This window comes from Podarcis vaucheri, assembly GCF_965113315.1.
Source record: "Podarcis vaucheri genome assembly, chromosome: 2".
Classification (NCBI taxonomy): domain Eukaryota; kingdom Metazoa; phylum Chordata; class Lepidosauria; order Squamata; family Lacertidae; genus Podarcis; species Podarcis vaucheri.
Window position 1 is genome coordinate 87,700,453 of NC_138760.1, and position 12,507 is coordinate 87,712,959.

Sequence of the window (12,507 nt, forward strand, 5' to 3'; positions counted from 1 at the left end):
CAGCAGCAAAAAGAAGTTTGTTTGGACGGGGGAGGCGGAGCGAGCGTTTGAGGAACTGAAAAGGGCCTTCGCCTCTGACGAACAACTTCTACATGTGGATTTACAAAAAAAGCTGAGGGTCGAAACAGACGCTTCGGACAGAGCCATAGGGGCGGTGCTTCTTCTGCAGCCGGGGAAGGAGGGGTCAGAGTGGCGACCGTGTGCCTTCTTTTCGCGAAAGCTGAACAAATCTGAGAGAAACTACACGGTGCACGACCGGGAACTTCTTGCGATTTATGAGGCCTTCCGGAGATGGAGGCATCTACTAATTGGTGCACAGCAGAAGGTGCAAGTGTGCACGGACCATAAGAATCTAGAGTATTGGAGAACTGCGCGAGTGCTCAACCAAAGGCAGTTGAGATGGGCCCAGGAGTTCTCCAAATTTAACTTTGAGATTTGTTACGTACCAGGCCCGGAGAACGTTAGGGCGGACGCTCTCTCACGCAAACCTGAATATTTGGAGGGAGAGGGTGCACCCGAAGAGACCCATGTTATTCCCGAGGACCGCTGTTTCGGACCGAGGGAAACAATTTACTTCCAGGTTCTGGAGGAAGCTCATGAGCTTATTGCATGTAGAGGTGAATTTTTCCACTGCCCGTCATCCAGAAACCAATGGGCAGGCGGAAAGAGCTAATGGTGTCCTCCAGCAATATTTGAGGTGTTATGTGAATGACAGAGAGAATGATTGGGTGGAGAAGCTGGCGTTGGCAGAATTTGCCTATAACAATGCAGAGAACGTGTCCACGGGGATGAGCCCTTTTTTGGCCAATCACGGGTGTCATCCCCGAGCCTTCCCAGGGGGGGAGGGGGAGAACTGGAGCGTTCCTGCCGCAGAACAGTTCGTTGAAGAAATGGAAGCGATCCATCGCCAGCTCCAACTTAATTTAAACAGGGCGAAGGAGGAATATAAGAGGCAGGCAGACAAAACCAGAAGGGAAGGGGAAAGCATTAGGGTGGGGGACCAGGTGTGGCTGTCCACCCAAGGGTTACCATTTAAAGGAGGTTGTAAGAAGTTAAGACCCAAAAGACTGGGCCCATTTGAAGTCACGCAACAGGTCAACCCAGTGGCTTTCAGACTCCGGTTACCGAACCACATGAAGTTGCACCCAGTGTTCCACAGATCATTGCTGTCACCGTATATAGGGGACAGAGAGGGGAGGGTCAATAGGGGACCAGCTATGGAGGAAAAAGAACACAGCTACCATGTAGCGGAGATTCTCGATTCCAGGTGGAGGGGAGAGCAAGTAGAGTATTTGGTAATGTGGGAAGGGGAGCCGGAGTCGGAAAACACCTGGGTCAGGGCAGAGGAGGTAGATGACGAGGTTTTGATTGAAACTTTTCATCAGAGATTCCCTAGAAAACCCCAGCCAGTGGCGAGGTTCCGGAGGGAATACTTCGCCACCACCGACGACGAAGAAGAGTTGGAGGGGTTCGCTGATTCCGAGGTGGAGGAGGATTCAGCGAGTCGGAACGAAGACCGATGGAGGGAATTGTTCGAGACGTCTGAAGATGAAGAGGATTCTTTTAGGGGTTTCAGCTCCTCACCGCCCAGAGGAGAAAGTAGGGGCGGGGGAGAGGGGGGCCCTGGAGGGGAGGTGGATGTCAGGGAACTGACATCGGAGGAAAGGGAAGTGGTAAGGCTCCCAGAGACTGGGAGAGAGTCAACAGCCAAAGCAGGGACCAGCAGGGGGAGCGCGGGGTCTCTGGAGGAGGATCTCAGTAATGCTGAGAGAGACGCAGCAGCCCAGGCAGGAAGCAGCAGGGGAGAGAAAGGGGTGAGAGACACTTCGAGCGAAAATAGCGGGGAGGTGTCAGAAGCAACTGCAGGGAGACCCATGCTGCGCCGGAAGCTGCCACGTCGTGAGTCCAGGAGACGCGTTTCCGTTAAGGAACTTCTTTGCTGGAAGCGCTTCCGCAGACAGCCACTGTCAGACGCTACTAGTGACTAGAGCAGACATGTCTGAGGAGCTCTGTCACACACAGAGGTTTGTGGGGTCGCACAAACTCTGAAGGGGCACAATTTTAAGCACAAGCAGCTAACCATCCCCTGACAGAGAACAAAGGCATATCATAATAATAAATAATAATAATAATAAATTTTTATTTATATCCCGCCCTCCCCAGCTGAAGCCGGGCTCAGAGCAGTAACTAACAACAGTAAAATGATACAACATTCTAAAATCATTTCATTATAAAATCAGTTCAAATCAGATTAATGGCAGCCATTAATTAACTGGATAAAAGTTGTTTTTAAAGAACATGTAGCTCAAAAACACAATTTTGTTTAATGTAATTGTGGAGTTCAAAGGTGTATCATCTGCCCAAACCACCAAAATACGGTGTGATTTACCACATCCAATAATAACAATAACAACAACAACAATAATAATAATAATAATAATTTATTTATTTATACCCCATCCAACTGGCACGGCTTCCAACAAAAGATTAAAATACATTAAAACATCAATCATTAAAAACTTCCCTAAACAGGGCTGCCTTCAGATGTCTTCTAAACGTCAGATAGCTGTTTATTTCTTTGACATCTGGTGGGAGGGCGTTCCACAGGACCACTCTCATCTTATCATTTAACCCTTTGTATCAGGAGTTAAAAGTTATACACATCCTTTCTGCTAGGCAGGATGCCAGGCCCTGACTTGAATAATGAGTTAAGATACATCCTCCTTCCCCTATTGCTCTGCAAACGATTTGCTTTCATTTCAATGCTAGTTGTTCCTCATTCTCAATAGCAACTTGATTGCTGAAAGACAGCATTCCATAAGAGTATTCCCAATATTTTGTTATGGTAGTCTGTGACCAAAATTCTACCTAATCTGCCTTCTATTTCTTGCATTCCACAAACAACTGCTTTCATATCTTACGATAATATGAATCTTCACAAAAGGCTTCAAACTTTAAAGTCTAAAGCAGGGATGGGCTCTCCAGATGTTGAAGGACTCCCAGCTCCCATCACCTTGATCACCAGCCATGCTGGCAAGGACTGAGAAAAGTTAAGAGTCTAGCGATCTCTGGAGGACCACAGGCTCCGTTTAAAGCATAGCAATTTAAATATTGCAGGCTTAAAGATAAGGCAACCTTGAAAGCTCACCTCTCTTTTGCCTTTATTATGAAGTTAAAAATAAACCTACATTTTGAACTACGGATATTATTCTCCAGTGATGGTAGATTTATAATCTCTAGATTTTATTTACTATTCCTTTATTTGAAAGAGGATGCAGTATTATACACAATAGGCAACAGAACATTCTCCTTCACCCACCTAGGAAAAACTAAAAATGGGTTAAATACTGATGCATTCATTTTATCAGGTGGGATTATAAGGGCCAAATGAAAGGGAAGACATGCTATTAACAGTTGTGCGTTTTTAAGGCTTTAATATAGCCATGAGGAGTTTCAAATTTGATTGTGGGGGCATTTTTCTTTTCAAAACTGCCTTCCCTATGTTACTTCCCTATGTTACTAGTCCAGAACGCGGCAGCCAGACTGGTGACTGGCAGCGGCCGCCAAGACCATATAACACCGGTCTTGAAAGACCTACATTGGCTCCCAGTACGTTTCCGAGCACAATTCAAAGTGCTAGTGTTGACCTTTAAAGCCCTAAATGGCCTCGGTCCAGTATACCTGAAGGAGTGTCTCCACCCCCATCGTTCTACCCAGACACTGAGGTCCAGCGCCGAGGGCCTTCTGGCGGTTCCCTCACTGCAAGAAGCCAAGTTACAGGGAACCAGGCAGAGGGCCTTCTCGGCAGTGGCACCCTCCCTGTGGAACGCCCTCCCATCAGATGTCAAAGAGAACAACAACTACCAGACTTTTAGAAGACATCTGAAGGCAGCCCTCTTTAGGGAAGCTTTAATGTTTGATGTATTACAGTATTTTAATATTTTTTTGGAAGCTGCCCAGAGTGGCTGGGGAAGCCCAGCCAGATGGGTGGGGTATAAATAATAAATTATTATTATTATTATTACTTTTCCACCCTTGGTATGAAAACTAATGAGTTCCACCTATTCCCCCCCCCCACACTTTGGACTGTGGACACAGAGAGCAGGACAATAAGCAAGCCCTTCACCTCACCACCCCGTATTAGCTGCACTGCGATTTTTAAAAACTCAGGAGTAACTGCACATATCTCCCACATAACGTATCATTTGGCTCTAACTTGCAGAGATCTGCAGTGCTCCCTTCACACATTTTTTCCTGACAGTCAAGTGATTATTTTCTTTATACAAATGTGTATATTCGTCTGAACTGTGTGCCAAGTCAAAATGCACAACTAAGACAGCCTTATAAAAGAGATAAATGGAAGCAACTGAACAGAATACTAGCAGCAAGGGGGGGATTAGATTCTAAATGCATACACTTAGTTTGGGTTTCCTGCTAGAACCTTCCCATTCCAGCAAAGGGCCACCTGCTATCAAAACCAGAAGGCAGTACACAAGTATTATAGGCCTGGTCTGGCATCAGCTAATAGCACAAGCTATTGTACAACTTCGTAACGAATTTTTCAAAGGTCGAGTTTTGTCCTCCGCACAGATTTGTAACCAATACATCATTCTTAATTCTGACACACTCCATTAACTAAACATTTATACTGCATTAGATGCTAATAAAATACCTTACCTCTGTCTGAAGTATGGCAGCTCTCTGTTCTTTGGCAGTAAGTGACTCTTTAAGCACTTCAATGTGTTGCTTGCAATCTGAATTCTGATTGCTAAGGGTTTCAAGCTTAGTTTGTAAGGCAAGAAGTTCTGATTCTTTCTTTGAAAGCTCCTGCTTCAACTGGTCAATCTGCAAATATACATATGTATGCATTAGTAGTAGTAGTAGTAGTAGTAGTAATAGTATTAAGCACAACAATTTAATCCAGCAGTTCCCACACCACTTTGCTTCCTGAGTTCAGATAGTAACATTTATCTACATATGCAATATAAAGTACATTTATTTCTTTCCGCATGTGATTGATATTGCTGGACAAGCTTTGGAGAGAAATGTAGGTGATTGCAAGCCACATGTGCTTGTCTAAACATTACATCGTGTCATGAAAGCCACTTTGCCATGGATTCATCCCATAAGCACTAAGCCACTTTCTCCAATGGTGGGATTTGGTTTATCCCATAACTACAGTACAGAAGAGGAGAAAGAAAGATTTAAAACTGGAGTAGCAGCCAATAAAACCTGGATTTTGATCACAAGTTTACAATGCTCGGCCCACATGCTCCAGATTAATAAAAGTACATTTATCAGCCATAATATTGCAGAGTCACATGTTGCAAGAAAATATTTCTTGCATGTCCCACTCTGCTTTGTTTCATTTCCCCATATGATATCAATTCCTGTAGAATCAAATCCAAAAGGCATCTTACACAATTACAAATACTTGCACATGTGGAATGTTTAAAGAAGAATGCAAACTCCTCTTTCTCCATTAGATTTGTTATTCTAATTCAGGAATAGGGAACCTGTGTCCCATAATCTCTGACCTTTGGCCATGCTGGCTGGGGCTGATGGAGTCCAACAACATATTGGGGGGGGGCTACAGGTTTACCATCCCTGTTTTCTGGCCTCCTTTTATTATAAGAATTAGCATTTATAATATAGCAAGTGCTGAAAATTGGCTGGTATTCTATGGAGACTTTAAGCAAAATAAGGCAGGTCTAAATTACAATCTAAAAGGAATCTAAAAGGATTGCAAGCTAAGCAAAGGAAGAAGGAATAGCAAATTATGCATTATCTCAATGCAAATAAGAGAGGAGTTTAGAAGAAAACCCATTCAAGGACAAAATTAAAACATAAGATTCAACTTACTCAAGAGCATGTTAACTTTTTAAAGATCTTTTTGGAAGAATGGCAAACATCTTCCATGTATTTGCCATAAAACCACCAGTAAGCAGAGATATATAGCCAAAACCAAAATATCAAAATAAGGTGAGTGAAATTCCACACAGTACAATGTCAAGCTGAAGCCAGTATGCAGAACAGCATGTGTTTTATATGAGTCCCATATGGCTATCCCAGAACCAAATCTCTACTGAAAGATCTTCACAATTTTATCCATCATACAAGCAACACCCGATAAACAATCAGTCAAAGAACATGGTGTCATTTGGATTATAGATATGCTATGTATTTCTACACAATAGCAAGAAACTCCAGCTACATGATTTGCAAACAGGTAGAGAGTTTTGCCATGCACATATAGAAAAATAACTAGATCTTATCTGGTGAACTATTTAATGGTTGAAACAAGACATAAGGCTGGACCTCTTTTTATAAAGCAAAGTATCTCATATTTCTTAGGGAAAAGACTGGGTTTGGGCTGGCAAAATAAAAAATAAAATACAGTGGAACCTCTGGTTACAAACTTAATTTGTTCCGGAGGTCTGTTCTTAACCTGAAACCGTTCTTAACCTGAGGCACCACTTTAGCTAATGGGGCCTCCCACTGCTGCCGCTGCACAATTTCTGTTCTCATCCTGGAGCAAAGTTTTTAACCCGAGGTACTACTTCCAGGTTAGCGGAGTCTATAACCCTAAGTGTTTGTAACCCAAGGTGTTTATAACCCGAGGTACCTCTGTAAAATAAAATTCCTTTTTTTCCAGTTCAGTGTCAGCTTGCAGACTGAAATCTGGCTGCATGATGAAATACCAATCAAAAGATGTTCTCATGCTGAATGGGCAGTCATTTTTATTAGGAGTGTGTGCCTTGACCGCAATATAGCAGGATACTGCCAAAGCAGAAAAACAGGTGGTAAAGGAACACCTAGCTACTTTACTTTACTTGAATTTAAATTTCTAGGGCCTGATGAGTTGCACCAAAGGGTACTAAAGAAGCTTGCAATCTCAGTCTATAATCTTTGAGAATTATTGGAGAACATGTGAAGTCCCTGCAGACTGGAGGCAGACAAATATCCCCATCTTCAAAAGGGGAGGAGAAGACCCAGGTAACTACTGACCGGTGAGCTTGACACTGATACCAGGAAAGGTCATAGAACAGAATTCAACAGTAGTTCTGTGAGAACTTACAAAAGGGTGCTATAATTACTAAGACCCAGCATGGGTTTCTCAAAAACAAGCCATGCCAAACGAATCTCTCTCTCTCTCTCTCTCTCTCTCTCTCTCTCTCTCTCTCTCTGATAAAATTACAAGATTGGTTGATCAGGGGGATGCTTGTGTATCTTGATTTCAGTAAGGCTTTTGACAAAGTCCCCCATGATATACTTGTGAGGAAGCTGGAAAAATGTGAGCTAGATGAGGTAACTGTTAAGTGGACTGACTGACCAAACCCAGAGAGTGCTCATTAATGGTTCCTTGTCATCCTGGAGAAAAGTGACAAGTGGGGTGCCACAGGGTTCTGTCGTGGGCCCACTGTTGTTCAACGTCTTTATAAACTACTTGGATGAACAAAATGAGGGGATCAAATTTGCAGATGACACCAAACTGGGAAGGGTAGCAAATGCCAAAAAGACAATCAGGATTCAAAATGACCTTAACAGATTGAAGAACTGGGCCCAAGCCAACAAAATGAATTTCAGTAGGAACAAATGTAAGGTTCTGCACTTAGGCAGGAAGAACCAGATGCACAAATATAAGATAGGGGTCACCTGGCTTACCAGCAGTGCATGAAAAGGATTTAGGGGTCTTAGTATATCACAGGCTTAACATGAGTCAACAGTGTGATGCAGGAGCCTATTCTAGGCTGCATCAATGGAACTATAGTGTCCAGATCAAGAGAAGTAATAGTACAGCTTGGTACTGCCTTGGTCAGACCACACCTGGAATAGTGCGCCTAGTTCTGGGCACCACAATTTAACGATACTGACAAGTTGGTACATGTACAGAGGAGAGCAACCAAGATGATCAAGGGTCTGGAGATGAATCCTGTTGAAGAATGGTTGAAAGAGCTAGGTATGTTTAGCCTGGAAAAGAGGAGGCTGAGGGAAAATATGACAGCCATCTTCAAATATATTGAGGGCTGTCACATGGAAGATGGAGCAAGCTTGTTTCCTCCTGCTCCACAGGGTAGGACTTGAACCAATGGATTCATGTTACAAGAAAGGAGATTCCAACTAAACATCAGGAATAACTTTCTGACAGTAAGAGTTGTTCAGCAGTGAAATGGGCTCCCTCGGGAGGTTGTGGACTCTCCTTCATTGGAGGTTTTTAAGCAGAGGTTGGATGGGCATCTGTCATGGATACTTCAGCTGAGATTCCTGCATTATAGGTGATTGGACTAGATGACCTTTGGGACCCCTTCCAATTCTACACTTCTATGATTCTAATGTGCTTGGAGGCTGTCTTGATTTGGCTCAGGATCCAATTCCCAATTCAAACAAATTAAACTTCGTGCCTGTCCCATTTCCTATTACATATATATATTTTTAAAATTGTAACCTTTTTTCTTTTTGAAAGTTTTGGCTACTAGCCTAGGACCCCCTCAAGAGTGGATAAATGCCTACCAAAATAAAGGCAAATAAATCGTGTGTGTGTCCGTGTGTTTGTGCTGAGCAACTTTAAACTTTGCTTTTTAAAGCATAGACTTCAAGAAAAATAATCAACCTTCCACAATTGTCTGCTTTTAGCAGTCATGTGTGCCTTTTTCATTTAAATTAAAATATATGTAGATACTCTTTAAATCTAATCTTGTTTCCTCCAAAGAGCATTATAACACCTAGAGTTGTTGCCTGTGAATGGGGCCTTGTTCTCCTGGTTGCCATCATTCAGGACTTATATTTATCACAGTTCCTTATCAGCAATCTCAGGTCCGACAGATGGGGTATAATAAGATCTCCTTGCTGACAGCCATATAAATATTTTTTCCACCTTGAAAGGTCCTGTGATGAATGGCAGAAGTAGTATCTTTTGCTGCAAATCTCAATTGTCAGAGGAAGGACAGGGCTGTTGACACAGGTTAAACAGACTTTCATCAGAATGTAGCATAATTATCAAAAAGTTGATCAGACGGCTGTGACAAAACAATGGCATGCTCAACCATCTGCCCTTTAAGAGCAGAGGAATCTATTGCATCCCACCCTCTCAAAATCATTGTAACTTCCGCTTTACATTTCTAAAACTCCAATCTATTTATACATGACCCCGAACATGTGGTGGCTTTCTGGAGGAGTACTGCTCTGAAGGTAAAGCAAATCAAACCTTATTTTTCCTTAGCTCATTACCTGAATTGTGACTGCCTAATATTTCAGAGGTAACTCAGCGGACTTACTTGATGTTGACTTGTTGTCTTTATAGTCCAGTGGATTCTTAACCTGTGTAGCAGAGTTACACCTTTCTAATATTCCAACCATTGGATTCTTAACCTGTGTAGAAGAGTTACACCTTTCTAATATTCCTACCATTGTCCACATCAAATGAATATATGTGCCACATGTGGAATTATGCGACATCTCAATTGTCTTCAATTCCACAGTTGCTTTTTCTGGTGCATGGTGAGATGGCAAAGAAATGATAACAGGAATGCTTGATTTTTAGTCAGGAGGACAAAAGCACTTCCTCTTTCTGCAGCAATTTAATATGTTTTGCCCAAAGAATGCCCTCAAACTAGAACAAGTTTTTCACGCTTGTGTGACATGGCTCTAACAAAGGTTGCCTATGCACACAGAATATAACATGGAAACTTCTCTCACTAAGGTAAATTACCAGTGAAAACAATATACCTCCTGAAAGTTATCGTACTTTTCAGGAAGGTTTTCTTAGTACCACCCTCTTCGGATCAAAGGTTGACAGTAAAATTACCACCACCCTCAGAAAATCTGAACTGAAATAGTGCTCTCATTTGATTAGAAGAATATACCTTGTTTTTCATGAACTTTGAGTGACTCTTGTAAACTTCTATTTGTTTGATTTCTTCTTCTCGGTCTTCTGTGTTCAGAACTCCATTAGTCTTCAACATCTGTATTTCATCTTCAAGGTCTCTGATATTACGTTCTAGTGAAGCTATTTTTGTGTCCTAATTTTGAAAGAAAAAAAGTGTTGGTATGCAATATTTGAAAGTATAAAGTGCAATACAAGAGCAACAGAGGGGGAAAAACAGTGCTGGCACAAGGAGCTGGGACAGCTTTTGATCTAAATTTTACTGGAACATGCCCACATATAATTGTATAACCAAAAAAATAAAAAATAAAAACGTGGACCCCCCACCCTTGTTTTCTAAACAAGGATACTGCTTCTTTGCATTCAGGAAACTCATAAAAGAAGGTGCTCTGATCTGAAACACATTGTAGGCAAAAGCTTGCCTTGATTCTAAAGCCAAGAAACCACACAGGGTGAAACTGCATAAATCATCAGCAAAGCAAGGATATAAGTGTGTGTTTTATCTTTCTATTGTAGGTCTAGCCTCTAGAGCCCTCACAAGCTGCCCATTTTGCCAGCTTCATGATCCCAGTGAAATAACATTGCCCGATGTGTTTAAGAAGGAAACAGTTTATTTAAATATGGAATGGATGGAAGAAGGAGCAGGAAAATCCTGTTGGGTGTTTTTGTGTTAGGTGTGGGTGGGTGGGTGTATTTGCTGTGCCAGCTGGTGGAGCAGAGAGGTCCAGATCAAGCCCATTGATCCTTGGCACATCTACCTCCATTCCCTCTCACCTCCAAAACAACCTGTTTCAGGGGTATATTCTCGCTACCACCAGCAGGGATACTGCCAGAAGTAGCATCTGTCCACCTGCAATTTAGGCAGGCATAGTAGCAATAGAGCCTCCTAGCAGCAGAGCTCAGCACAGCTGGGCAGAACTAGGCAGTGGGACACCTCCCTCTCAGCTGAAAGCCTTCCAGCATGGCGGATCAGGATTGCCCAGTGAATTAACAGACCATGGGGGAAAATAGAATAGAACCAGGTCAAATGGAAGACACCACTCTGCCACACTTATTTCATTGGTTCCTAATATGGAGAACCATCTCAGCGCCTCTTGGCATACCTAGTCCATTATTGGGGTATTTTAAAAATCCTGCAACTCAGGATATAGAGTCCTTTTCTCCCCTTACTTGAGCTTTGCCTTATCATAATCTGGCCTCTGCTTTCCTCAGCTTTGCTTTATTGCAACCTGAACCCTGCTTTACAGTTCCTTAATGGAATTGTGCCTTGTTTGACACTGCCTTTCCAGAGCCTGAACTTAGACTAACTTGTTTTTGCCTTGGATCCCTTGCTCATGCCTGGTAAACCTCTGCCTGCTCAATCTAGAACTGCATCTGGCTGAAACCACTCCCTGGAACAGAATACTCAGCAAATCAAGTGAAGAGACATTTCCTTCCAGCGGTGACTGGAAAGAATCTGCTGGCTGTTTCCCAGGATACCTATCCCAGACTAAGAGTCCGAAGGCTGTGCACTTTCTTGTGATGGAGGCTTGAAACCATAACCCTGTGCACCTCACTAACTCTGCAACAAGGGTATCCTAGAAAGGGGATGGCTGGAACCCTGAACAGGAGCAACATTCATTGCAGGACCAAACTTGTAGCACTTACATGTAAACTCAGAACCCAAAGAGGTCCTGAAAAAAGTCCCCAAATGGGCCCAGTAAATAGTTTCTGACATCCTTGTTGAGAACCAAAATGGAGAGAGAATTCAAAGAGCTACTGTTTTTTGTACAAAAAGCAAACCTTCAAACATGAGGTCTTAAAAGTTCAGTCTATGAACCTTAGCAGCAGCTGATACGATAGCAACATTAAATGCACTTATTGAAACTACGATCGCTTCCAACATCAGGCACAACTAACCACTTGAAAACTTAAAGGAAGGGAATGACGAAATCACAGCACTCTGCATCTTTACGTCTTCTGTTTTCTGGAAAATACATGCATTGTAAAGTTGCACATTTTTAAATTCCCCCTAACAAATAAAAATAGTTCTGAGGAAAATATAATGAAGGGTAGCATTAAAGAAACTTAAAAATATAAAACTATTATGTTCTATAAATGATGTGTCAATATTCATTTAATAATAATAATAATAATAATTTATTATTTATACCCCGCCCATCTGGCTGGGCCTCCCCAGCCACTCTGGGCGGCTTCCATAAAAACCAAAAATACAGTAAAATATCACACGTTAAAAACTTCCCTGAACAGGGCTGCCTTAAGATGTCTCCTGAATGTCAGGTAGTTGTTTATCGCTTTGACATCTGCTGGAAGGGCGTTCCACAGGGCGGGCGCCACTACCGAGAAGGCCCTCTGCCTGGTTCCCTGTAGCTTTGCTTCTCGCAATGAGGGAACCGCCAGAAGGCCCTCGGCGCTGGACCTCAGCGTCCGGGCAGAATGATGGGGGTGGAGACGCTCCTTCAGGTATACTGGACCGAGGCCGTTTAGGGCTTTAAAGGTCAGCACCAACACTTTGAATTGTGCTCGGAAACGTACTGGGAGCCAATGCAGGTCTTTCAAGACTGGTGTTATATGGTCTCGGCGGCTGCTCCCAGTCACCAGTCTAGCTGCCGCATTCTGGATTA

The 12,507-nt window shown here is 42.8% G+C and overlaps 1 protein-coding gene and 1 long non-coding RNA gene across 12 annotated transcripts in view; one reads left to right on the top strand and one right to left on the bottom strand.

Annotated features, from left to right (window-relative positions):
• Nucleotides 1-12,507, bottom strand: part of ERC2 (ELKS/RAB6-interacting/CAST family member 2) — a 529,811-nt gene that overhangs the window by 365,961 nt on the left and 151,343 nt on the right. For all 11 annotated transcript variants that reach the window (XR_014216005.1, XR_014216006.1, XR_014216007.1 and 8 more), the window contains 2 exons: nucleotides 9,864-10,019; nucleotides 4,678-4,845 (listed from right to left, as the gene is read on the bottom strand). Coding sequence is in view for 3 of the 11 variants with exons in the window: in XM_082209373.1 (XP_082065499.1) it covers nucleotides 4,678-4,845; nucleotides 9,864-10,019 (324 nt within the window). In the remaining 8 variants the exon portion in view is untranslated. The remainder of the gene's footprint in view (nucleotides 1-4,677; nucleotides 4,846-9,863; nucleotides 10,020-12,507) is intronic.
• LOC309525531 overlaps nucleotides 1-12,507 on the top strand; it is a 382,776-nt gene that overhangs the window by 57,197 nt on the left and 313,072 nt on the right. The gene's annotated exons all lie outside the window — the stretch shown is intronic.